This window comes from Drosophila sulfurigaster, chromosome 2R, assembly GCF_023558435.1.
Source record: "Drosophila sulfurigaster albostrigata strain 15112-1811.04 chromosome 2R, ASM2355843v2, whole genome shotgun sequence".
NCBI lineage: Eukaryota > Metazoa > Arthropoda > Insecta > Diptera > Drosophilidae > Drosophila > Drosophila sulfurigaster.
The window spans coordinates 29,892,717-29,920,676 of NC_084882.1; the positions used below are offsets into that span (position 1 = coordinate 29,892,717).

The 27,960-nt window shown below is 38.9% G+C and overlaps 2 protein-coding genes across 8 annotated transcripts in view; both read left to right on the forward strand.

Annotated features, from left to right (window-relative positions):
• LOC133839644 (uncharacterized) overlaps positions 1–20,431 on the forward strand; it is a 109,678-nt gene extending 89,247 nt beyond the window's left edge. For 4 of the 7 annotated variants that reach the window (XM_062271274.1, XM_062271272.1, XM_062271273.1 and 1 more), the window contains 14 exons: positions 355–1,021; positions 1,846–1,949; positions 6,675–7,031; positions 11,098–11,153; positions 11,268–11,452; positions 11,512–11,757; positions 13,525–13,730; positions 13,816–14,033; positions 14,692–15,118; positions 16,725–16,789; positions 17,535–17,757; positions 18,375–18,502; positions 18,589–18,699; positions 18,778–20,431. In XM_062271274.1, coding sequence (XP_062127258.1) covers positions 355–1,021; positions 1,846–1,949; positions 6,675–7,031; positions 11,098–11,153; positions 11,268–11,452; positions 11,512–11,757; positions 13,525–13,730; positions 13,816–14,033; positions 14,692–15,118; positions 16,725–16,789; positions 17,535–17,757; positions 18,375–18,502; positions 18,589–18,699; positions 18,778–19,035 — 3,251 coding nt within the window. In that variant the 3' untranslated portion in view covers positions 19,036–20,431. The remainder of the gene's footprint in view (positions 1–354; positions 1,022–1,845; positions 1,950–6,674; positions 7,032–11,097; positions 11,154–11,267; positions 11,453–11,511; positions 11,758–13,524; positions 13,731–13,815; positions 14,034–14,691; positions 15,119–16,724; positions 16,790–17,534; positions 17,758–18,374; positions 18,503–18,588; positions 18,700–18,777) is intronic. The other 3 variants (XM_062271275.1, XM_062271277.1, XM_062271278.1) reach the window with 3 other exon arrangements.
• Positions 20,432–25,084: 4,653 nt separating this feature from the next.
• LOC133838630 (fibrinogen-like protein 1) lies at positions 25,085–26,585 on the forward strand. Its single transcript, XM_062269790.1, has 2 exons — positions 25,085–26,325; positions 26,404–26,585. Exons 1-2 carry the CDS (start codon positions 25,409–25,411, stop codon positions 26,492–26,494), a joined length of 1,008 nt encoding a protein of 335 aa, XP_062125774.1. The 5' UTR covers positions 25,085–25,408; the 3' UTR covers positions 26,495–26,585.
• Positions 26,586–27,960: the final 1,375 nt, after the last annotated feature.

Here is a 27,960-nt window from a genome sequence, read left to right on the forward strand (position 1 = left end):
TTAAATGCTTTTTCACGCCAAACAAGAAAAACTTTAGAAAATGTTTATCATTTCGCATTCTTAACATTTCACCCACCCTCTCAAACCTCAACCTCAACCTCAAGCGCGTTAATCAAGCTTAGTTTAGGTTGAATTTCGACACACATTCAGTTGGCGCTGTTGGGCAAGAGCATCACAGCAAAAGAGTCTCACTTAAATGCACCCTAGGCATAAATAGCACTAATTAAATAAACGCACACCAACGCACACTTAAGCACACTTTGCACACACACACCCGATATGTATGTATGTTTGCACCTCTCTCACTCTAAACTTGACTTTTTCGCACACCTCGCATGCTGGCACTCTTTGCAGATAGACTAATATTTTTCCCCAACGGTTTGCCCAAACTGAAGCCAAAACCGAAAACGAAGCCAAAGTCAACGTCAACGCATCGCAGCAAACCGAAACAGAAGCACAACGGCCAACGCATTAGCCACGTCCACAATGGCACCGAACTGTTGTCCAACAACATCGAATACCAGTATCACGATGAGCCCAACAATGAGCCAAACAACCGACACAACAACAACAACAACGCTGATGATGTTGATGAGGATGAAGCCGATGGCGAGGACGACGATGAGGATTCGGATGATGATGACTATGATGATCGCATAAGGGCTGAAATTTATTCCAACTATCCGCATTATCTGCATCCACCGTCGTGGGGCATCAACAACCCGCTGGTGCTCGCCTCCCACAGTCCGCACACCTCGGAGGACGATGATGTGGTCGTCGAGGTGCCCACGACAACAACGCGGCATGGCCACAAGAAGCAGCAGCAACAGCTGCAGACGCACATGGATGAGCTGGAGCGCAGTGTTGTCGACGATGTTGTCGTGGTTGTGGATGCTGGGTCGCCGCACAACACACACACGCACAGTCGCACCCACAACTACTACGCACACGGCACGGAAGCGACAAGCACGCTGGGATCACCGACAATGGCCACTAACAGCAACAACTTCAGTCTAACTAAGTATGAGGCATCTTTAAGTCGGCCAAAAAAGTTTCCACACAGAGGCATTCATTAACTCGTAGCAAACCGAAAACTATTTAAACCACAGCTGGGCAGCTGCTCGGGAAGTTCATGCAGAAAAGCTTTTAAAATAATTGACTCACTTGGGCATACCACAATTTCCGGTTAACAGCCAACTAATGAATAGGCACAAACAACAACAGCAGACAACAACACAGAACAAATCCTCGTGGTCTGTGTTCCCCGAGCACTTGTCGAGCATTTAAATACTTAATCTGTGCCTAATGCATTCCATCTTAATAAATATTCAAATGAAGTCCAGTCCACACAATACGAACACAGCTAAGCGCTTTTCATGGTCATCCTTCTAAGTCTTCCTGTTGTCCTACTCCAAATTACTGCATGCAACAACTGCTGCTGCTGGAGCTGCCCCTTGTGTGTGGTTGGTACAATTAATTAATAATGCCTGCAGCATTGTCATTGTCATTTCGCATCGGAAGTGAAAAGTCAACGGCAGTCAACCAGCAGCCAACTAATTCTCGACGGTTCATCAACTTCAAAACAGCAGTTGGCATTCGCTTAAACGTTGGTAATACTTTAAGCCGATTTGCCAGCCAAGCATTAATTTTATATATGTATTTTCTCGTATGTATATCTGCATAAACAGCAGCCACTATTAATGCACCTGCACTTGCCCCTTAGCTTTAAGTATTAAGTCTTCTTTCTATGCCTTTCACCTTTGTCACCACCAAAACTTGCTTTCATTGTATTCATTGCACTTAAGTAATTTTGCAATTTCCCAAATGACAAATCACAATCTCTAGCACTGGCACCAGCACGCACAAAATAAATGCACTTCCTGTCGATTTAGTCGCCGGCAGCGATATTACCCACCGCAATTACTCTGCTACCACCATGGAGGAGAGAGGTAAGTGCAACATTTTCCTTATCTTAAATAGAATATCTTATGCACCTCAATGCACTTGTCTTAAGTCACAAAACAAAAAAGGGGAATATATCTACTTAATAATATTTATTAATGCAATAAGAGGGGTATATCCATTTTTAGTTTCTTTTTGTGGTCTGAAATACAAGGGGCAACATTTTAATTTAAATGGATACTTAATGAAAAAATGTCCATCATAAGACAAATGGGCATAGATAACTTACAATTATGTTTGTAAAAAATTGCAGTTACAAATTTGTTTTAAGAGAATTCTATCATTCAATAGAATGATAGAATATGAATTTTAATAAAAATAATTAAACAAATGGAGGACAAATATCTTCTTGTACTTTTTAGTCCGAAATGTTAGGGATACATTCAATATCCAATTAGTAATTTCAAAAAGAATTATATAAGAATTAGAGCAAATATCTTATTCTTGTTTTAGTTTGTTGTGTAGGGAAAAATTAAAAAGGTGTAGATCAACTTATTACGATCAATTTATCAATTTATTACGAAATTATTAAACTAAATATATTATTTATTTGATATACTTATTTCTTGGATTTATAGTAAGTTGTAAATCAGATAAAATTCAATATAAAATTAAATAAAAATAATTAGAAACGTATCAAAAAGGATCATTCTTTAAAAGTATAAACATATTTTGAAAATGATGACCTGAGTTAGAAGAGTTTCCATTGTTCAACTGTCAAAAACAAAATCCATTGAATTTGTGTAAAAACATTTATGCGTAAACAGTGTTGAATGATTTATTTGTGCTGTTGAAGATTTTATTGCGACGTAACTAAATATTATGATTTAATCAAAAACAGTTTATTTCAAATTGAAGAGTATTTCAATTTATTTCAATGTGAACTCGAATTTAATTTGGCGAAATTTTAAACTTAATTTAGTTATGGTTAAAATTATCACAATGAGAGCATTCAATTGAAACTATTTGGAACTTTCAACTACTTTAATTAAGCCTTGATAACAATGCGAATGGTCTGTCAGTTAAATGGAACATGTGTACTCGATATAATTCACCATAACTGACACTGAAGGTAATAGTAATAAATAGCAAAACAGCACAAGTTTTCGGGGCGAAGAGGGTTTGCGTTACTCTGATTTCTATGAAACTGAGGGCCAAGAGGGGAATCTGTGAAGCAAGGGGAGAGAAGGGGGTTGCACATTAGACAATTTGAGCACATTGCACATTGGAGCACTGCACCAGAGGCACTCACTCACTCACTGTATCATGAAGCACACCGAGCACAGCACTGAGCTTCTCGCTCTATGCACACACACACACAAACACACTCTCTGCACACTTGCACACACTTACTTGTATCCTTTCATGGCACCATTTAGACAAACAAGCTGCAGGCAAGCAACGAACGAACAACGAGCGAAGCGGCAAATGGCGGCCAGTATCCTGATCCCGGGGAAGCAAGTAACGCTGCTTGCCACTTGCCACACGTTGCTTGCCGCTTGCTCCTTGCTGCTTGCCACGCCGTTTGTTTACCGCTCGCTGTCTTGTAGTTGGCACTTGCAATAGCTATTGGAGCATAGTTATGGCTATCTGCCACTACAATCACTTGCAGTTAAAGTAATGCACACTCACATATCTGCACTCTGCAATACACACAAGTGCCATAAATAAGCATTTTGTTTGTATGTGTGTGTTTTGGTGTTTTGCCCCAGCGCCAAAAGAACAACCGAATCGTCTCTTCCCCCTCTCGCCACTCTTAAAAAGTTAACTAAGTACCACATCCGATATGAACTCTGCACTCTCTCTCTCTGCTTTTGCGTTTGCTATTGGCATCTACCATATTATGTGCATTATATTCAGTTGCTGCTTATTTACAATACACACACAAACACACACTCAAACATAACACAATTCTCACACACACAAAGAGAGCAATGAATGCATTGATGTGCATTTATCTCTATCGAAGTCTCTCTCGCATGTCGCATAATGTTTAATACGCATCGCATCGCAGTGTTTGGCATTTTGATTGTTACGCATTTTGTGCATTTCACTCGTATTTATTGCCGCAAATTGCATCCATCATCATCGTCTGCATCATCATCATCATCGCTATTGAGATTATCATCGATGGCTAGCTGACCCTTTTGTTTTTTGCATGCAATGCGGCACTTGCGTTGACCATCTGGCTGACAAGGGTTATAAATTTAGTGCTGCTTGCTTGCATTGTGCTTGCTCTTCATTTGTGCCATCGCACACAGCACACAGCTGTGGGACACACACAAACTATTGTGAATGAATGCAAATATTGGCAAATATTTATGCATGTCACATGCAATGTGCAGAGAGCGCCTCATAGAAATTTATATGCACTCGACTACTACTATTTGCGTTTATTCACATGAGAACAACAAACTAGCAATAACAAATTGTAATCACACACACACAAACACACAGACAACTAACTGATTTTGGTAATTAATGAGAGCTAAAATTAAAATGGAAACTATCTAAAAAAAAAACAAAAGTGAATTGATGAAATGAAGCATTTTAGATTTAATTATTATGTTTGCTCATTCAATTTTAGTCAATAGAGAGCTGCATTTGTTATTATATTTTTGTAAATCTGCAACCAAAAACACAAACAAAGTAAATTGCATAATGCTAAGCGCACAATTTGAAAATTTAATTAAGCACAAGTGAAAACAATTAAAGCGATTTGTCCGGCAATTGCGACAAAAACAATAACAAGCATAACAACAAACACTAGAGAGACAGACACGCTCATCCTCCCTCACTTTGGTAGCGTCATAAAGTATGTGAACACCTATTTGGCATGGTGAATGTTTGCGTGGAATAAATATTTTCATAATGCTGCACAATTCACATTGTTGCCGAGCTTCACACACCCACATTCCGCCCACCCAACCCTGCCTCGATGTTTATCCTAGCATGTGTGTGTGTGTGTGATACAAATTAGGGCATGGAAACCACTGATTCCCATTGAGGCTCACTTGTCCAGCAGATGTTCCACGGACACGGCCATAGACACAGACTCATTCGGTAGGCACGCAATGAGCTAGTGGCATTTGAAATTACAGCACATTCTGAAATTTATTTCACTTGTTTATGACTTTCAACAACAACGCGTCGTTTTTGTTCATTTCGGTTTGCAATCATAGACATGCTCGTAAATCGCCTTGAATGTGTCGCCCAATGAAATAATCACATGAATGTCAATTTATGCTATGCTTTAAATATATATTTGCAATGCAAACAGCGACGGACATACGCTGCGTATACGTAATGCAGCCACATCTACTTGACGACAACTGCTTACATGGGCGATAACACTTAACAAACTGCGCTAATCTCATTTCCAGCTGATTCCCTTTTTTCCTCGAAAGCAGTTTGTTGCGCAAACATTTGCGCTCGACAAAATAAGCGACAAACATAAATACAAATCGCAAAGACACTGACAGTGCTAAGCACAAGTCTTCATCGTTGCCTTCTTCTTGGCTCAAATCCTTGCCATTTAACGTCCCGCATTGACCGCCCCCCCCCCTCCACAACAGCTTAAGCACATTGGGGTCCTGGCATCCTTTGAGCATTCCCCCGGCAGCCAGGCAAAAGGCAAAGGCAAAGGCAGCAGGACTCAAATGAAGCGCGCTTTTGGCGTGCGCCCTGCGAGATAAGCAAATGCTGCTGTGGTTGCAAAACGTCTCCATTGAAACGTTTAGCATTTGAACGCTCTAACAGCGCATGACATTTGAAAGGCGCACACACACAGTTACACACTCACACACACACACATACGCACATTTACCTACGCACATTCTCTGGGGCGTGTGGCTGCCTGGCTGGATGAGTGTTGTGGCCCTGTCAATGACATTGATAGCGACGGAAACAGCTTCCCCGCAATGCCAATTGATCCGTGACGAGCCACAGACACACACACACACACACACACACACACACTCGCACACACACTGAAGTACAATAAGCAATTGGCAATATCGAGCTGCAAATCGTCTCTAAGCCAATGCCATTAATACCCCAATGACACTGGCTTCAAACACAATCGCATTTAAGTATTAAATAAAATTTAAGCATTGCTTTGCGCTTCACAATTATATAATTTCTTTGTGTATATATGTAACTATGTAAATGAATGTTTGCTTCACACACTTTTCTACTAGATAAACGCACAGAAAATGTTCTTCTCGTCGCACAACACAATTTTCCTCAACTGTCCATGTAAAAATTTCAACTACTTTTATTTCATTTTCTTCTCAACACTTTGTTTAAATCAAAACTTTTTTCAGTTGTTTATCAAGTCCATGCAATTCAATGGACAAAAACACACATATAACTATAACTATATATTTTTTTTTAATTTAATAAAGAAAAGAAACGCCAAGAAAATTTACAAAAAAAGCAAAAAAAAGTACATATCTGTTATATTGAAAATTATGCTAATTCGATTGGATGCCCAAAAAAAAAAAACGTTGCTGTGTTCCAATTCACTGCTGTGTAGCTTCTACAACAACTAAAAAAAACTACAACTACTACTACAACAACAACAACAATAACTACTACTACAACAAAATATGAACAACTACTCGTAAAAAGTAAAAGCCAATTGTACTACAACTACAACAACACTTCTACCATCTCTCTCCTCTTCTTGCTATACTTATTACAAATTGCAGTAAGAATATTGGGCATGGACGAGAAATTGCATCAGAGAATCTTCGATGATAATTTGGCGCTTATTGATACGCCATTGATAGCGACGGGCGGCGGGGCGAACAGCTATAATTATCCGGGCTCGGTGTCCAACTCGCTGCACGGTGTGCTCAGCTACCCGTTCAATATAAGCGGCTTCCATCAGCGCCACATGGCGGCAGCGGCGGCGGCAGCCGGGGGCGCCGGAAATGAGTCGCCATTCGATATCGTTGATACGGGCTACGGCTACGCCAATGGCAATGGCAATGGCAATGGCAATGGAAACGTCAATGGCAATGGCAATGGCAACGGAAACGGAAATGCCGGTGTTTACTACCAAAGTATGTGTACATGTATTAGCATGAACGTAATCAATAAATAAAATGACCACCAACCAACCAACAGACAAAAATCTAGGCATAAACCTAAAACAGAAAACAATAATAATGATCAAAAAACCAGAAGCAGCAGTCAATGATAATTCCCACAAAAAAAAAAGAAAACAAAACACAATAATTCATAGGCCAAAAAAACGGTTTGTTGTATTGCATACGTTCGTTCGTTCGTTCGTTCTTTTTTTTTTGTGTTGTCACCCGACAGGTAGAAGAATATTGTAATTACTCTTAATAAGCGAAATTTGATTTCTTTTAATTATTCATATATATATTTTTTGACGTTTTTTACGCGTGTTGTGTCGTCCCCTGTAACTAACACACCCCGTTGCAGGTAATCTTTTAAGTAACAAATTTTTACTGTTCTCAATCTTTTTTATGTTATTCAAAACGAAAACCCAAAAAACAAAAACAAAACAAAAATAATGAGACTGACGTGCTCGGAGCTCGTCTTGGCTTTGTGCATAATTTTTGGCATTTGCTCAACTTTTATATAAATATCAACAAACAGTAACAAGAAAACTGCCTATATACTCGTATATATATACATACAAAACTTTTATATACTTATATATATATATATTTCAATATTATCAAAATCAATTACAAGTTTACATACATTTTTAGTTCAATTTTTTCCGTACGTAGCTTGCCACTTGTTTTTTTTTACGAAAATGTTTTGGAAATTTTCTAAAAATTATTCAACAAAATCAAAAACCAAATCATTTAATACGATTGCTTCAAACTTCGTTAAGAGAATTTCTTACAATGAATTTTGTTTTGTCTTTTTGCTTATAAAATAACAAAAATAAACTAAATATATCTAAAGAGGTGTATAAATTGTTAATATAAATACATTGTACATTTTCTTGACTTAAATGAGATCAACTGGAATTGAACTTAAAACAAAATTCATTAAAAATATACATAAAAATCTTAAAGCTGACAAAATAATTTTTGTTACATTTAATTCATGCACATTTTTTATAAAAAAATTTTTCGATGCACCCGTTTTTTGAAACCAGAACAATAACAATTACAATTACAATTACAATTACAATAACAGTTACAGTTACAATCACAACTAATTCAACTACTAAGTACAACAACAACATGCGTTACAAACATTTCTTTTTTCAAACTCAACAATCAATTTTGTTACAAATGCAAATTTTTTTACAACCATTCGTTTGCGTGTTCAACTAAAATAACAAACAAATACAACACGACGAACAAAGAAAAACATAAATTCATAAATTCATGCAAATCAATTAAATATCTCAATACAGAAAGATTTCAACAAATTTCATCTTCAATAAGACAAGCAAACAATTTGTCAACCAAAACTCGTATCCTCATTTCTTTTTTGGATATTTTGGAATCAGAAATTCGAATCAAAATCAAAATTGATTTTTCCAAAACTCGTATACTCTTCTTCGATTTCTTTTTGGATATTTTGGAATCAGAAATTCGAATCGAAACAAAAATCAAAATTGATTTTTCATTTGGTTTTCATATTTTTTTTTTGCAACGCTGCTGCTCAGATTTGATTTAATACAGTGCTTCTTCCTCCATCTTTTTCCCCTCTCTCTCCATTTGATTTTTATTTTCCTGTATTCGTTTTCTTTTCGTCCTCTTTGGCTTTGCGTGCATTGACAGTTTTCGGTTTGTGTTTATTTGGATTCCACACGAAAGTACACGAAAGACAAAACAGTTAATTGTATTTAGTAGCCAGAATAAACAACAACAAATACAGTCAGAGCTCATTCAAATGAAACAACATTTCCATTGACTCCATTTCTACCTCAGGCAAAACAGAAACATTTCACAAACACACACACACACACTGAAAACAATTACTCGATTCGCTAGTAATCGCCTCCCCTTAACAACAAAAAAATAATAATAATATTTTTATAGTAATAATAATCATCATCTAACGTCGTAGGTCGTAGTCTTGAAGGCCGACAAAACTATTGAAAATATTAATGAATAATGCGTATAACTCTAGTAATTAGTTGTGTTTGATCAGAAACTCCCCGCTCCGCAGCCCCCCGCTGCACCAGTAGTCAGCCCCCTGCTGCTCACTTAATAATCGTAACAATATTATAAAAATATATAATACAGTCTGCGCTTTCCTTCCTCCATCTTTTTTCCCCTCTCTCTCCATTTGAAAGTTGAAAGTACAAATTGATTACCCCATTTGAAAGCCCCCATCAAGTTTGTTGGCAACGAATTTGGAAAATATATACGTATATACATAATATATATATAGATGTATTTGCTTTTAATTTCGTTATTTATTTATTTCGGTTCACATTATTCGATTCTTTCGATAATTTATGGGCGGATCTGCGTTGGGTTTTGTGTGGGACACGGCTCCGAATTTTGGGCTCGAGGGTCGCTCTTTGGTGGGTTTGGGTCTTTAAATGAAAATGAGTAGAAGAGCCAACGACAAGTTGGCACCAGCTGTTCTGCCACCCAACATGATGCGAAACTCACTTCCTTTTCACTCTCTATGCTGCTGTCGATAATCATTTGTAATTAGGATTATTTACCATCTAGCCAGCGAATTAAATGAGCTCTAAATAACGGCCAGCGAATCATAAATGTTGTGATAAACACACCCACACACATGATATGAAAAGTAATCGCATCAAATATGCACGTTAATATCTTAATTAGTTAGTAATTAATGCAATAATGAATAATAATAATATGTCATTCAACATTCAAACAGAATGCGACAAAACATGCAAAAATATTAATTAATAACAGCTCCATCGTTTTCAACAATAAAATATTGACTGCTGAATTTAAACGCGGGCGGACAAGCATAATCGCCGGGTCGTCCTAGAGAGGTGCAACACCAAAATTGTGGATAAAGTCCATGGAATGATATTGGATGATCGCCGAAAGATTGCAAATGCAAACATTTCTCGGGAACGCGTTGGAAACATAATATTTTAATTAGCGCAATCGCTTGCACATTGCGAAGGAGAGTTTGGCATTGCTTAACGCAAACAAACACGAATTTTTTCGTCGTTTTGTGAATTTCATCACCATACACCAGAGAGTAAGCAAAAAATGGATTTCAACTGGAGAAACGACCGAAAAAGGCAAAGATCGGTTTGTCGGCCAACAAGGTGATGGCAACGGTTTTCTGGGATGCCCGAGGTGTAATCATGTGGATTATCTGGAAAAGGCAGAACAATTACGGAGAATACTATTCCAATCTCTTGGGAGTTTGATTCGGAGCTGACACATGGCGATTTTGTTTCAATGCTCCAAAAAGAGCGTTTTCGCAAAAAATACTACGAACCCCATCCACCCTATTCTCCAGATTTAGCACCCTGTGACTATTATTTATTTCCAAACTTAAAAAATGGCTTGGGGTAAGAAATTTCATTCATATGTTCTGTGAAAAACGCCTATTTTGAAGACCTGGACTAATCCTATTTTATGGAAGGTATTGAAACTGGAGGATAAGTGCATACGTCTAAAAAGAGATTATGTTGATAAAGAGCAAAATTAAAAAACGAAAGGCCGAATATTTATCAGCCCACCCTCGTAATATGTCATTCAACATTCAAACAGAATGCGACAAAAAGCAAAAATATTAATTAATAACATACCGCCAAATAAATGCCAATGTTTTCCAAGCAATTGGAAAACAAATGAATAAAACATTTTAATTAGTTTGCAATAATTCAAAATGCAAAAAAAAACAGAAAAGAGAATTCATTCATGTTGGTGGCAGCAGTTTGAGTAGCATTTGATTTGAAGTGCATTTTGGTAAAAATAAATTATTGTATTTAAACAAAGTATTCAGTTTGCCATAAATTGATAACTAATGGAAGTCTTTAAACGTTTTTCGTACAATCAACATTTTGCGGCTACAAATTGTGTGTGGCAAAAACGATGTATGTGTGTCTGCGTGTGTCTCTGGCGAATACTTTGGCCAAAAATTGCAACTTTAACTTGAATGCTCACTTGGGCACGTCTGATGCTGCAGGTGGTCAGGATGTGGAAGTTGACCTCTCAACGGAAATAATCAAGCAACACTTTCAGGTAAGTTGCGGCCCAGCTGTGAATGCTGTGAATATTTCTACTTTTTTTTGTTATCCCAATGTACACACTATAACACAACACAATGCAATGCAAATTCATTCAAACACTGCGCAGAGTACCTGCCATACAGCGTTGGATACCTGCCGAGAGGATCCAGCCTGCTCATCGTCGCTGCAGCCAATGCTGATGCATTGCGAGCTGCATCGTTGCAATCGCAATGCGTGCATGACATCATTGCAGTCCTTCTACAAAGGACCGCACGAGGACTTGAGCCTGGACATTGCCTTTTGTCTATGCAAGTAAGTGGCAGAAGTTCCCCTTCCCTTTCTCTATAATCTTATTGTTCATTGTTCGGCAGAAAAACCACAAACAGCAATGGCAATAACAACAGCTACAACAACTACAACAACAACAGTCCGAGCCAACAGCAACAGAACGGCAATCGGCACGACATGTGCATGATTGCACAGGAAAAACTGCATCCCGTGTGCGCACAGCGACCGCCCGATAACAATAATCCAGCCAGCTCGAATGGCATTTACTACCATCCGCCACCGGCGTGCCATGTGGTTGCCGACAACTGCAAAGAGGATCGCGAGTGCAGGTGAGTGTATGAAAGTCTGTATGCGTGTGTGTGTGTGTGTGGGTCAAATTGTTATAGTTGCAACTCCTCCATGTTGCACGAATCTCGTTCGTTCACGGTCTCGTGTCCATAATTCAAATGCTCGCTAAACGGAAACGGAAATATGCGAAACGCATGTAAATCCGCAGTTCGCTTTAATCTGCGAGTCCATGTGAAGTGATTTTTGGTTGGTGGCTACAATTCAATTAAATCAAATTGAATTTCTTGTATGTAGTAGATTGAATTACCTGCATTTAGTCACAGCAGCCGCAACTTTTGATGGCTCTGCACTGATTTTGTCGACAAACTCATTAAGCAGCGTGTTGATGATGCCTCCACCGACCACAGACTACAGACACTGTGTCTCATGTCTCAAGTTGTTTTCGGCATTTTTCGTTTTTGGTTATCAGACCAAAATCCGCGTTAGCGTCAAACAGGGCGTTAAATTACCACTTTGTGCCTGTGCCAGGCTCTTCATTAAATACGACACGACAACAACAACGATGACGATGACGACAACGTCGACGACGACGACACATGCCACAGCATGCTGGCATCCTGGCTTTCTGGCTTCCTGGCAAGGATGAAACTGCACTTTCGGCACTTCAGTTGGGTAGCCAAACTTGAAGCCAGGCCGCGAATGTGTCAAACACAAAGTTAAGTGATAAATACGATGCAACGCAAGGCTTTGCAAGTATGTGAGGGTGGTTAAAAGAGGGGTGTGTGTGTGGAGGGAGGTTTGTTGTGTTTGTTGTCATGTTACAGCTGAACAACCGCAGAGTACGCGGTGGAGCGCTGCCTGTGGCTGGCAAAATTAATTGCCTTTTAAGTGAATCTCACTTGCCTTAGTAAACAACTAAATTGCACTAATGACGCTCATTTTCTATGCCAGGGAGAGCGAGACACAAGGAGAGAAGTCAACTGCAGCATTCTTAGAGTGCTTATGTTGACTTATTACGCATACGACGTGTATTACATGCGAGCACGTGTAACGTTGCATTGTTGGGGTAGAAATTGTTTTATTACTTGGCTTTGGCTTAGTTTGGCTTCCTTCACCACGGCCACGTGCCACGTCACGAAACACTTCAACTGCAACTGCAACGCAGTTTGCATAACATTCGAGGGGCATTTGTGGTCCAAGACAGCTTCATTGTCCAAGCATCGTTTTATATAAGATTGCAGCATCATTAAACTATATACTATATAATTAGCCAAAGGCTTGCGACAAATTATGCAATTATTGACTGCTGCATTATAGTTAAGCCGAAATTATGCAGCAACCGCAAAATAGAATTTCACTTAACAACACAACAGCCTAATTACAGAAGTTAACATAACACATATTTGTCATACATTGAAGACAACTGCATATTACGTATACGCAGCGTAGACTTTACACAACAGACACACGCACTTTCCACACTGAGTGAGTCGTAAACCTGATGCCGTAAATTTTGTTGCCGCTTTGCGGTAGAAGAAAGCATCTGCAGTACCATAAAATGCAGTAGAATATCAGGCAGTAGCTCGAGTAATTCCAGCACAAATTGCATGGCATCAATCTCAGACTCAGACTCAGACTCAGACTCTGACTGCAGGTAACGAGACGTTTATTCACAGACTACAACAATGACGATAACTGCAACTAACTGACAAGTAACTCTGGAAGGGGGGATGGAACACATGTTAACACACATTTCTTCATGCTCTTACTTTATATATGTATGTGTTCTACACTTTTTTTTCTCACAGACTGAAGCTAGAGTACTACGAGCAAGCCTGTGCCGTGGACAGTGTGACGAAGAAGTGTGCCGGCCGTCCCAGCGGTTGTCGCACCGCAATGATTGGCATACTGGGGACCATGCTGCGCACCACCTGCGCCTGCCAGGGCACAGATCCCCAGCACGCCTATCAATGTGTTGGCTGGCGTCGCCTGCTCTGGATGAATCCCTGCGTTGGTGAGTAGTTGCAGACGAACTGCATCGTCGCACATAATTGCAAATAAATGCCTCTCTCTCTCTCTCTCGCTTGGAATGCTTGTAGTTGAAGCGCAAAAGGACTTTCATATGAAACGTTTGGCCGAGTTGGGTTTCCTCACAACAACAACAACGACAACGACGACGACGACCACAACTACGACAACAACAACTACGACTCGAGCAACGCCACCACCACCGCCACCGCCGCCAACAACAACAACGACCACAACCAGTTTGCAGCCAAAGCAAACGCCAAGGAAACCAGCAACGCATATCTTCAAGGTAAGTAGCAGAGCAGAGCCTGACCATTAGGCCAAACTAATTGTGAATCCGATTGGGCAGCAGTTGCTGTTGCTGTTGCAGTAAACATTGCTTTGAATGTTACCCCCGCCAGCAGCTACTGCTGCTGCTGCTGTTACGAGCGAGCACACACACATCCATCCATTTATACTTCAATCTGTCTGTTTTCCAATCAGCACTCAATCAGTGGCTGAGCAGAGAGTTGAAAAGCCAAGCGCACAATATGACCCAATGTCCGACTATGAATTCAAACCGACAAAGCAATCAATTCGTGCTTGCCTTTTTTTCCTTATTTTTGCTCCTCTGCTGTGGCTACAGTTGCTGCGCTTTTTGTTGCACCAGCAAGATTAAATACAATACAGAGAGAAATATTCCGTGCATACGTATTGATAAAAAAAAAAATACCTTTAACATCTTCTTTTCATGTATCAACCATTACTAACAACAATCATTGCCACATCCCTGCAACAATGCACCGCAAAAACCGCAAAAACAACAACCAACAACCAACAACAAAAAAAAAAACACACTCTGCAAATAAATAAATAAAAATGAATAACTGCTGTATAAAATTGAAAAAACCACGCAACGCAACCAAACAATCGGAACACGAACGAAACTCATGATAACCGAAACACAGGCAAAGGAGAAATCAGAGCCAGCATCGGTGGAACACAATTATCTCGATCCGCCCGATTCGGTGCCGTTACACAGCGGAAACGATGCAAGCGGAAACGGCGGAAATGACGATTATCGTGGCGGCGGCAATGAACACGACAATATACATGGCACAAGTGGCAAGGGGGGGAATGGGATTGGCAATGGAAGTGGAAATGGAAATGGCAATGGCAAAGGTGACCATCGGCAGCGGCAGGGCAAGAAAAATGGCAATGGAAATGGAAATGGACAAAATGCTGGCCTTGGACGGCAGGGCGTCGATTTCGATGATCCCGTAATTTTTGTTGACCAAATGGAAACAACAGAATTTGTGCACCGCATCAGCATCACAGAGCCGACAACCACAACGACCACAACAATGGCAACCACAACAACAACGCAGCCGCCAAGTAAGTAAATGCATCTGTTCGGAAAGGAAAGGAAAGGGAAGGGAATGGGAACGGGAAATGGTTCTGAGTGCCCGCTGAGTGGCTGTGATTGCGATAACAGGCCTGAAGCTTGCCCGCACTTCCGGTCAACATTCCGGTTACATTTTTGAGTTCGGGAAACCTTTTCACATTGTGGGTCACTTTTGCGATGATTAGCTTAATGCGCTTGTCATTCGAAAACTTTTCCATTTTATCACAATTAGCTGATGTGCGAGTAAGTGAGTGAGTGAGTGAGTGAATGAATGAGTGTTTCTGTCAAGGGACTAAGGATATATCAGAAGGCTGTCAGCTCGTTTCCGTTTTGCAAAATTTTCAACATAATTGATGTGGTTGATGTGGTTCTGCGGCTAATTGAAACAACAACTCAACGTCACATGCATTGTACATATTTGTGCCTCATTCCTCCACATTTAAAATGCAGCATTCCGTATGCATGACCTGCGTAGGTGTGTGTGTAAGTGTGTGTGTGTGTGTGTGTAAGTGACCATCAACCGGAAATGAGTTTGTTTTTTGGCTGATGTGGCAATTAATCGTTGTGGAGCAGCCTTCGTTCAGCCCACTCACTCAGCACTCTGGGCATCTTTTTGGGCAACTGACTTTAAAATAATAAATATTTTCATATTTTTCTCATTCATTAAATACTTCCGACAAAACGATTATTGTGCATTTCACAGAGAGCAAAACTATTTTGAAATATCATTAAAAATGCAAATGAGTTTGTTTGTTTGCCACACGTCGTCTGTCAATGGACTTGAACAAACATTGCCACATGCTCATATATAGTATAGTATATATATATTTGTATAGCATATAGCATATATGTATATACAAATTTAAGCTGTAATTATTTTGGACCATTGGGACAGTCGCGTGCGGTCTGAACTGTTGTTTGTTGTTATAGTTATAAAGTGAACGAGTCGAGTTTAGCAGTTTGCATGTCTCATCTATTATTGATTTACTCATGTGTGTGTTTTTGGGGGGTGCCTTCGTTTAAGTATTTTGCAATATAAATGATTTGGTTTTTGCCTAAAACACACACACAACAACACGAGCTGTGTTCAATTATTTATTTATTTAATGCAAACAAGTGACCCGTTGAAGACAAAAACTTTGTTTATTAATTAAAAATGTAAATAAGATTTGCAAAAGATGTGTGTACGTGATTTATTGGCAAAGTTTTTCGTAATTCATTTGCCAACATAGACATATTTATGCCCCTAGGCGATAGTTAAAAGACTTTGGTTCGTTAGAGCTCTATTGTTTTTGGCCAGCACTCCAAGCATGTGCCTTACGGGCCAACAATTAACACACTTTTGAGCCAAATACAGTTAAGCCAACTCGTCAACACACGTGCAGGGAAAAAAGGACAAACTGGGGACTAATGTGTGGGGTATTTTTGCTGGCATGTGAAATGTTTATAAATTGTCACACATTCTTTTTGCTGTCAGCACAAAAAAGCCTTAGTTATTAGACGGCTTTTGGCGTTTATAACAGATGTGTCAGCCTTGTGTAAATGTGGAATTAAATGATGTGCTAATAGATACTCCTTTTTTTCTCCCTGATCTAGGAAATTGCGTCGTTCAGCGTCCCCATCAAAGCGATCAACTGATACGCGAGGGCAGCAGCAAGCGGGTAAGTTATGATTTCCATTTTTTTTTATATTAACATTTATGTAATGGTTGCAAATCGTCAACAGTTTTGTGGCAATTAAAATGCTTTTATTTGCTTGGCAAAAAGGGGGTCACAAGTTTTGCCCGCGAGCGAGATTTATTTAAAATTTGTTTTGTATTTTGTTGTTGTTCACGAGCGAAGTTCAAAAAGTGCTATTAAAACACATTTACATAACTAAAAGTGCGCACAGCGAGCGAATGCAGGCAAAACAAACGGACAACTTTAAGTTGCAAAAACACGAGAACGAGAACGTGTATGTGTGTGTGTGTGTGAGTGCAACAGTGTGTATGTGTGTGTGTTTGTGCTTGGCTTACGTGTCAGCACGTGCCCAAACGAAAAGATATTACCACATTTAACAACAGCACTATGAAAATGGCAAGCGAAACACTACGCGAACAACATGGAAAATAAAAACAACAACAAAAAAATAAATATAAAATGAAAAACATAAGCGAAAAACAGAAAGCAGCAGCAGCAACAATGCACTTTGGCCACTTTTCTTTTCACTTGCTGCTTGTTGCTGCCGCTGTTGCTGCTTGCTACGTGCTACGTGCTGCCAGCAACAATTTGCAGCAAGTGCAATGCAATTAGCGCTGTGAATTGTAAGCGCTACCAACAGGGCGTATGCGTAACATAATGCCCACAAAAATTAAGCTAAAAGGCATCATCAACAACAACAACATCTTCAACCTTCGCATACTTTCAGATCTACTCCTTGGACGATGCCGAGTGCAGCGAACTGTGCAGCTGCGGCGACTCGCTAACACTCACCTGTCACGCCCTCTGCGTCCCCTTCGCGCCGTGTCGCACCGCCCTCGCCTTCTACAGTCACGCCTCGCCAGCTTATCAAGCGTTCCGCGGCCGCTGCCTCTGCTATTCGGGACGTTTCATCTGCATGAAGCCACCGCCCGGGGAATACATTCTGCCAGGTTAGTTGCTTGCTTTCCCCTCTCTCCTCTCTCTCTCTCTCTATCTCTCGGTCCCAGCTCATCCAAATGCAGTTTTTCCATCCGTTTGAAGCGTCGTCACTTCCATTATACTTATGTATAAATTTCATTGCTCTCTCTCTCTGTGCATTGTACTTCACAGTCTGAAGTCTGTGAAGTCTGTTTTCTGTTGAGCACTTTACGATTATCGCCGGCGACAGGCAATGACGAAGCGTTGCCTGGCAAGCTTGCTCCATTTTGCAGTTCCTGCTCAGCCATCAAGTGAGGCTACTCGCAAGCTACACACATATATACAATATTATTTTGCATGTAGCTGACAGTATTTTAAAGAGCTTTTCATCGAGAGCAGCAGCAGCTGATGATGTTATTCTTATGTATACTCCCCCCCACACTCACATTCCAGTTGCACTTTGTCGCTTCTTTGAGTCAGATTCACAAAAGCTGCTCTTACGTGCCTTCTTTTTGTCTGCGTCCCACGTTGCGTTGCGTTGCGTTTCATTTTGCAGTCTCAGTTGGGTCGAGTGTAAATCATATATATGTATGTATGTATGTATATTCCTGAGATTTATGGCATACTATTTGTGCTTGTGCTTTGGCAGGTGGCGTGTTCCTGCTCCTCGGTTACAGCGCTGCCGATGAGGCCCTGCTGCGTCCACACACCAACCTTGGGGTACAGGATGCGGTTCGCGCCTTGCAACAATACGTGACAACCTACATCAATAATCAGGTGAGAAGCGAGGAATCCAGAGACTCAGAGCTCTGTCTTACTCAAATATTAATTGCAATACGCTGTCAATTGCCCATTTCACACAGACACAATGCACATTGACGCTATTCAACATGACGGAGGAGAATATCATCATTGCCGCCCGTCTGCCACACGATGGCAAGCTAAAGGACATTGAGCTGCTGCGTCGCGAAAAGGTTTGTATTTAGTTTTATTATGTTCATCACTGAGCAAGAGCTCAATATTATTGTTATTATTTCCTGTATCGTGTGCAGGACGAATGCACCGCGATACTGAGGACCATCAGTCAGCAGATCAACCACGAGCACAATGAGCTGCAATCCCACCGACTGCTGAGCATTTTCAAAATGTCTGAAGTCGATGTCGTGTGGCCGGAAAGCACGAGCGCAGCTCGCAGTGGTCATGGCCATGGCCAACAGACGGCAGCCAGTCGGTTGCTCTCCCTCCTGCTGCTCTCGCTGGCAGTCACCGTCCGGGGCACGCTGCGTATGAGCAATGTGCTCGCAACATGACACAGCATCAGCAGCAGCCGCAGCTAAGGCAACTCTATCCAATTTACTAACTGAAAGTATGAGTATGTATGTAGTATGTAATATGTAAGCAAGCAGCAAAGGGCGGGGAACGGGGCAAACATCCTTAGGGGAGGGTCAACTGGGTGGGAATTTTCATTTCGGCGGTGCTCTCACTCAATACGATAACGATACACTTACTTAATTATACGTATACTTAAGAGGCGAATGATGTGTGTGTCTGTGCGATATCTAGATGTGTATGTAGCTACAAAACAAAAAAGAGAAAAACGAAAACGAGATGAAAACTAAAACCTATTCAGCAGCATTAAATGTGAGTTTCTAGTGTTAGGAATCTACATGCATAATTAGCAAAATATGTTGTATACTTTTAGGGGCTAGCTTCGTGTTAGCAAAAAACGAAAAGAAAACATTCGAGCGCTTTGTTGTTAACTTGAAGAATGTGCTCTTACGTTTTTGGATAGACACATCGTGTAATTGATGTACACCACAATTACGAATAAAACTTTACATAGTCAAACCGAAACCGAAAACGAAATCCAAACCAAAACTTAAAAAAACTGCTGTCTAAATAATAATTATCTTAATAATAATTGAATGAAAATATCTACATATAATATATAATGTTAAAATTAAACTTAACGATAGAGAACTAGCGATAAAAGTAACTATATTTATATTGATAATAATTGAAAGAGATGTGTGTACATAGAGCGAGACTTGGTATCAATTTAAGGTTTACATACATATATTCTGACATATGTATATGGAGAAGAAGCATACACGTAGCTAGTGTTTTATACGATAAAAGTATACAAAAGAAAAATACTAGAACATATTTACTAACTTCTCTTTTTATTTATTGCTATCAAATTATTTATTTATTCTCTTTTTAATTGAATTGTAAATCCATCACACGCTTTTTATTGTTTTATGAGACGCCAAGAGAATTAAGGTTTCATTAACAGTTCTACATTGAATTTTATTTTCCTAAGTTCAATTTGCGTTTCTTTGAGAAGGTTTCACAAATCACGCAAATTGAGTTGCAATTACGTTTTCAAGCTGTAAATAAATTGAGTAAATGGTTGATTTAATAAGATACTAACAGTACATATCAAAATGAACACCTAAATATACACAGAGAATCGTATAAACTGACCCTTTGTACATACCTCTATATACATATGTACATGCAATTTAAATATATATACACAACAACGATATACACACACAAGAAATCTACGATGATGATGAACTATGAATACAAATATTAAATTACCCAAACAGCAACAACAACAAAACAAACAAATAGTTATTGTATATTGAACCCCACTTGAGTTGCGCCTTAAAGTAAAGTAAAGCAAAAGTATGTAAAAAACCAGGAAAGAAAAACAATTAGATTATGTACATAATTCTAGGTCAAATGCAAAAATCAATGAATATAAATTGAGTGTTTTAGACACAGTCACTCCCAAAAACACATACACACACACACTAACACACACTAAGCCTAAGCTTGACCATTTGACAAAAGGCAACACGAACTCGTGCATTCCAAAATTGAAAAATCGAGAGAACATGAAAGAGAGAGAGAGAAATGTGTAAAATGCGCTGAATAAAACAAAATGGTCACAATCATGAAAAAATGTCTTCCTTAATGCATATACATTGACGATATGTGTTATATATTCATATTTATACATGCTAACTTGATATACCTAAACAACATATATATATATATACTCGTATACCTATATACCTATATATATATATATACATATGTTACATAATGCTATTGGTGCACCCTAGCCTATGCTTCAGTTAGAGAATACAACTTAGTCGAAAATTAATATGCAAAGAAATTGGATTCGATTCTCTTGCAAACATTATACCACTGTTGACACTATTTGTAGCGAATACAAAAACAAAAACAAAAACAAACACAGCGCAAACAAAATATATAAAATTAAATATATAAATATACCCTAAACCAAATATACAAAAATAAAATATATACTTAAATCGAATTACTTACTCGTAAATATGTTCAAGCATTCGGCAATGCATTCAAAAGAAAATAAGAAAAATAGTTCCCCATGAGAACCAGCTTATGCCAGCTTGTAGCTACTTAATATTAGACGAATTTAAAAGCAAATTAAAGCCGTTGTCAGACAGTATCGCATAAGTGAGTAGCTGCAATCTCTTCTTGACAACCAGCAAGAACACAATTAATTCAAAAGAGGTTACAGGCTACACTTTCCACTTACACAACTATGTCAATAACTAATCGGATTAGCATATCTGATATCTGTATGTATATCTATCAGCTTTAATATTACAAATATATATATAATACGATTAATAATAATAATATCATTATTGTTTACATCCCGTTTACTTTGTCATTGTGCTCTCAGGTTAGCACAGCACACGAGGCGTAGCTACAATGTAAAGTACCGTTTAAATGAAAGAAAAAAAACAAAAACAAAAAACTACAACTAGATCAATACTGTTAAGTAAAAAGGAAAACCAAGAAAAGTTAGCTGCATTAAGAGAAAATGTAGCACAAATCTATGTTAATGAAAAAATGAGAAATGAAAAGTTAAAATATGCATGAGGAATAATTAAACCCGTAAGTTTGAATTATGTTAAGTTGAGGAATTCAAGTCGGCTAACTAAAAGAAAAAAGGAGCAGAATATAGCGTATAGAATACAAATGATGAAAAACAGAAAAAAACAGAAATATGATACTTAAGTAAGGAATAGAAACAAATACAAATACGAATAGTTTGTTTGTATGTACATGACTATGTCAAGGGCTTTACCTTAGTCCATGAACAGAAGTGAATCGCGTGGCATATTTATAATGAAACATTGTAAAAGCAACAACAACTGCAACAAAAATAAATACAAACAGAAAAATAATAAAAACTATGAAACATAAAATAAAATGCTGTCTATTAATTTCAACTTGATGAAAACGTAAGTATGAAAAACTATTTTAATTTGAATGTCAATAAGGAGAGATAAACTCTCCTTCTCTCTACATATAGATGGATAGCTTAAAGTGGAGCATCTGCTGCCACTATTAGTTCGCTGTGTGTACTTCATTATTGACCCTCAGAGAGCAGCGCAGCGATCAAAGCCGTGTGACACAATTGAGCCGCACAACAATGGCCCAACAAAGGGAAGCGTTGCCGAAAAACACAACGAAAATAGCAAAAAGAACAGAAAATATATACTATATGTATGTAGTGGAGCATCACTTTGTGCACGGAAAAGCAAAAAGATGCGGCAGATGCCGCAAACAAATGGCAAAGAGAAAGAAGTGAACAAAAAAAAAATGCACACAATGCCCCGCAGAAGATGACGACGAAGCGAAGACGACGTCGACGACGACGACGAACAAAAGATGAAGCGAAGACAAAGGCGAGTGCGAGTTGCTATGGCTCAAGGCAAGCCTTAAACTCAAGTGGCTTCCACTCGAGGAGCCACAGAAAACAACACACACACACACACATACGTACGTGAAACCACAAATACTTGCACACTTCGACTCTGATGTGGGCCAGGGCTTGAAGGGAAGGTCAATCATTGGAATGCTGCCAGTTAATTCACATACACAAAAGGCGATGGCCCAGAAGAAGAACAGTAGCCAGAGTAGCGACCCTGAATAGCGCCTGCCAGCCACGCCCATTCGAACATTGGGTGGCTGAGCTTGGCATTTATACTTCCACTTAATTAGGTAATAAATGATTGAAGAAATTATGTCTAGACGTGAGGACAATTCCGATGGCAGAAAGCACAAGCAAAAGCACAGCGAGCGAGCGAGCGAGAACTTGACAAGCAGCCAATTCATTTGGCACGTGAGGGGCTAAAGTGTTACCAACACATATGAAGAAAAGTCTCTCTCACATACACACATAATGATATATGCTGCTGTGTGTGTATGTGTGTGTGTGTGTTTTTATTTGATGTTGAAAATTCGAGCATTGTGTCTGTTGTGATGAGCAAATTATTCGATTGACAAACAAATGCTGTTAAAATTGTAAACAAATTTTTGAGGTGAACGTTTTTTTGGCAACAAGCTGCCACTAAGTGGCAAAGCATTTGTCATGCCTATTGTGCTTATCAGTATGTGTGCGTGTGTGTGAGTGTGTGAGTGCGCCACGCGCTTCATGTTGCCCCATGCGGTACGTGAATGTCAAATTAATGAATCGCAATGAATGCGAGCCGTATTCGCATTCGCATTCGTATTTTATTTTTGCTATCAGTTTATTATTGCCTCGATGTTCGCTTTATGCCACTCGCAACATTGTCAGTGTGTATGTGCGTGTGTGTGTGTGTGTGTGTTTGGTTGCTGTGGCTGCTGTGACTGTTATTTGCTCGTATGATGATGCTTAGGTCGCAGCTCGACAAGGCCGTGTGTGTGTGTGTGTTGTCGCACGCACATTTCTCTGTCTGCCATGATTACGTGTTTGCCATTTTATCACTAAAACTGTTGCGCTTCTCTGCATGTGCTTATTGCCCCCGAATACTTCCCTACTCCCCTCTGCTGCTGCTCCAAGGCAACGGCAATGGCAACTTTGTCTGTCTCTCTGCTTGCTTTGTTTGGTTTCTGTTCCCGCTGATGCTGCTGCTGCTCAGTGCTTTGTTCTGCTTGGAATTGCCTTTTATTTTCTGTTAATTGAAGTTGCTGCCATCACATTTTTCTTTTTTTTTTTGCCCCCTCCACCACATACACACTCAGATATATATGTGAAGAGCGGCAGTCGGCTTGTGTTTTTCCTTTTATTATCGGGTCTACGTTTTGCCTGTTTTTGCAATTTTAATTAAAAACGTGTTTATAACAGCGCAAAATGCTGATGAGTGAGCAGAATAATTTATTTCAAATATACAAAATAAAATGCCAGCCACTTAAACAAACACACACATACTACACGATGAGAAGGGGAAGAGAAGAGTATGTGCTGAGTTAAGGCAATAATTGGCAATATTCGTGCCAGGTATTTGAATCAGCTTCATTCATTCAACTATTTCCCTTTCAACTACAGAATAGAAGTTGCGGAATTTGTTCGTATTAATTGCCAGCACCTAAAAGTATGCAACACTTTTTTTACACTATGTTCGTATGTTGCCAGCACATGACATTGGCAACATTAGAGAGAGAAAAGAAGTGCGAAGGGGATTCTTAGCCATTACGAATTCCTTTGCATAACACTGAGGGAATCTATATTGCCTTGCAACCACATTGGCACACTGCAGAATATGCGCTGCAGCACAAAGAATTCAATTCAATTGATATTCAAATGCGCATTGCGAACACGCCAAGACATCGGCATCCATTATTTGTCGATTTACACATGGCAGCGAACAAAAAAAAAACCGAAGGCAAAGCCGATAAAAAATGAAAATGAAAAACTACGGGATGCCAAGGAAAAGCAAGGAAGCTGTGGTTAAAAGTGTACGACTTTAAAGCACCTCGTTCATAACTTATTTACATATTTTATAAAGTGTAAATCACAGATTTATAACATATTTAACTGTAAAGACATTGGACATTTTTATAATTAATACTTGATTAAGTACAGCGACAGATGAAAAAATTGCCAGCTATGGTCTGCATTATCAGAAATAGTCATATTCAGTCCAGCAGATCAGTAGTCCATCATTTTATTTCGCTCTGTAATTTATACTATCAAATCTACTTCGCCATGAGTCGCGTAATTCCTAATGTCATATCAGTCATAAGCCTGAATAATTCACGTTTCTTTCATTATTGTTAAATCAAACCAAAATCAAACAATAAACTAGAGCACAGATGTCATTGTACTTTATATGGTCGGAATTGCGGTTAAATCATAATCTTATATTCTGTCTATAATTTGAGTAAAATCCAAATAGAAAATTTAAACATTTTAATTGCGTCACAAGCGATTAGCATGCGTATTTCATTGAATGAAATCTCACAAATGCCAAAAATTTTGAGATTCGGACTCGGATGAAGTCATAGTGCCTTATCACTTATAGGTTTCAATGTATTTGTAATACGCGCCTATTAAAGAGAGCATCAATTCAAGATCGCGATTTAGTTCTGTTTTGTACTCGACTGTTAGCAGTTGCTAAAATCAAAATGAGGCAAATAATAATAATTCAACTTTTCATACTTGTAGTACATGCAAATTTCACAAACCTCGAGGTAAGAGTCAACATTTAAAGTGATATAAAGTGAATGCTAAAAGTGAATATTTTTTATCATTACTAGACTCTTCAAACGCTCCCGCAAGAGATAGAAGAAATACAACAAAGTGATGATAGAGACTCAATCATAAAAGACTTGCGAGAAAAGCAGGAAATGAATGAGGCATTGATAAAGCAATTGCAAGCGCAGATTAATTTCCAAACTGAAAGCAGATTAGCTGAAAATGTAAAGTCGCAGTCACAAATTGATTTTCACAAGCAAACTATTGAAAAATTAATTGAAAATTACAAATTTTTCGAAAATTATGATAAATGTAAAGGTGAATTGGCCGATAAATCGAGTAATTTAGAAATTTGTCAATTTCAAGTAAATCAACTCAATTCAAGTTGTGTTGATAGCGATGAAAAGATTATAGAATATACTGAGAAGCTGCAAAATATTTTAAAATATCAACAAGGAAATGAGTTCAACCTAAAAATGAGTGAAGTGAAGTTAGCACAAGCGGAAAGACATCAAAAATCATGTGAAGCAGAACTTGAAGCACTAAAGGCGAAGTCGAACAATAATATTCCCGCTAGTTGTATTCCATTTGCCGAGTATTCTGGAGTTCATCAAATAAAGGTTTCTGGCATGGATGCCTTCGATGTTTTGTGCGATAGTCAGTTTGCCGGATCTGGTTGGATAGTTATTCAACAGCGAGTCGGAGGAGATGAGAATTTCAACAGGGATTGGAACTCATACCGCGATGGCTTCGGTTCTTTCGAAAGTGATTTTTTCCTTGGCTTGGAGAAAATTCACCTTCTGACGAAATGGCGTCGCTACGAGCTCTTCATACATTTAGTTGATCTAAAAGGCGGTGTAAGACATGCTCGATATGATGACTTTAAACTATCTGATGAGGAGCATGGTTACGCCTTGCAGTTGGGTGGATTCAGTGGAAATGTTTGGGAAGCGTTGCGAAGCGGTGATAAAATGAAGTTCTCAACATTCGATCGCGACAACGATGCTTCAACTCACAATTGTGCAGATCTCTACAAGAGTGGCTGGTGGTATTCCAAATGTTATAATAGGTATGTATTCTAAATTGATATTTTGATTGTGATATATGATAGATAACTAATTATTTTCTTTTATGTTTATTACTACAGTAACTTAAATGCTTTATATGGACCCGATCTGAATTGGTTCAAGAGTCAGCCAATTAAAGAGGCTAAGATGCTTATACGCCCCAAAGATTAGACCAGCAAGTAAAGATAAGTTCGAAACTGCAATCTGAAATTAGATTTGAGATTATCAACAAATATCACAATAGATAATTTTCAACAAACTTAGCAACGATTAACTAACACAGCAATAATATCGAAATAGAATTCAATTAACGAATTATTTTAAAATTCAATAATTGTACAATAGTGTAATTTTAACTCAACTATCAACGGTTTATTAGGAAAGCAATAATGAAATTTTAGTCTATTTTTCAGTACTATAGTTTTTTTAATTGTATCTAAACTTGTTGTAAATTAAAACCACAATATTCATAATATACATTTACATATATTTTGAAATCCTTTACATAGAAGATAGGACTTTGAAAAATGTAATTTGTTAATTATGCTGAAGAAGAATTCACAGATTGGCAAGCCTAAAAATATTACTTATTTCATATGGTTGATCATATGATTATTGTCATAAATATTCCAATAACTTATCTTTTATTTAGAATTTTGTTATCCTTGAAGTAAAAGTTAAAATACGTTCTTATGTTTAGCCACTTTTTTTAAAGCAATTTTTAGCAAAAGAATTGTTGAAATTTTTTACAATAAACTTCTGCTTTATACTATAAGCTTCTGCTAACAGTTTTTAGGGTTAAACTCCACTTAATATTCCTTTGCTTTAATTGGGAAAAGGGTATTTAAAGATAGATAGATAGTTGGCCAAGAAAAAACATCAGGCTGAAGATGGAGTGCGATAGAGAACACGCAGGCATGCCTACGACTATTCATTAGAGATGCAACTGTTGGCCAATGAACAATGGGCTATTGCTGATAACTTGGCTCCGGCTTATTTAAAGTGTGCGATGCGATGCGATTGCGTTGTGCAATTCAATTTTGCAACGAATATTACAACGCCATTTGCCAAACTCAGCACCTTTTTTATGGGCTTGGGCCGAAACAAGACTTTGTCGGCCCAGGCGAGTGCAACAAACAAAGCAATACGAGGGGTGGAGGGGAGCAAGGAGAGAGAGAAGCGGCTGGATCTAGCAGCTAGGAGCCAAGAGGCAGCCATGCATCATTTGCATAGCCCAATGGGGGCTAGCCAGCAGAAGAAGAAATCGAAGACGAAGAAGAACAAAGCCAAGGCGCAACCAAGCCAAAGGCAGGCAGTACTCTGGACCCAAAGACAGATAGTCGGAGAGTGATGGAGGGGAACAGAGGGAGGAGACAGACTGGCAGCGTTCGATGCGCTCAAGTGTAGAAATAACACAAAATACTCGTACTCGTTGATGGGAAAACGGGAATCCGAATAACCGGTAACAGCAACGGAAAAATGCTAAGGAGCCAAATACTTGAACATTTGCAAACGCGGCAAAGTAGCGAAAATTTGCAAATTGATTGCATTCCAGTGCCAAGCAGAAGCCGCTGCAGCTGCATCACTGTTCCTCCCCCTCCACCTCCCCCATCTCACTGATTTTTGGAGGTGCAGAG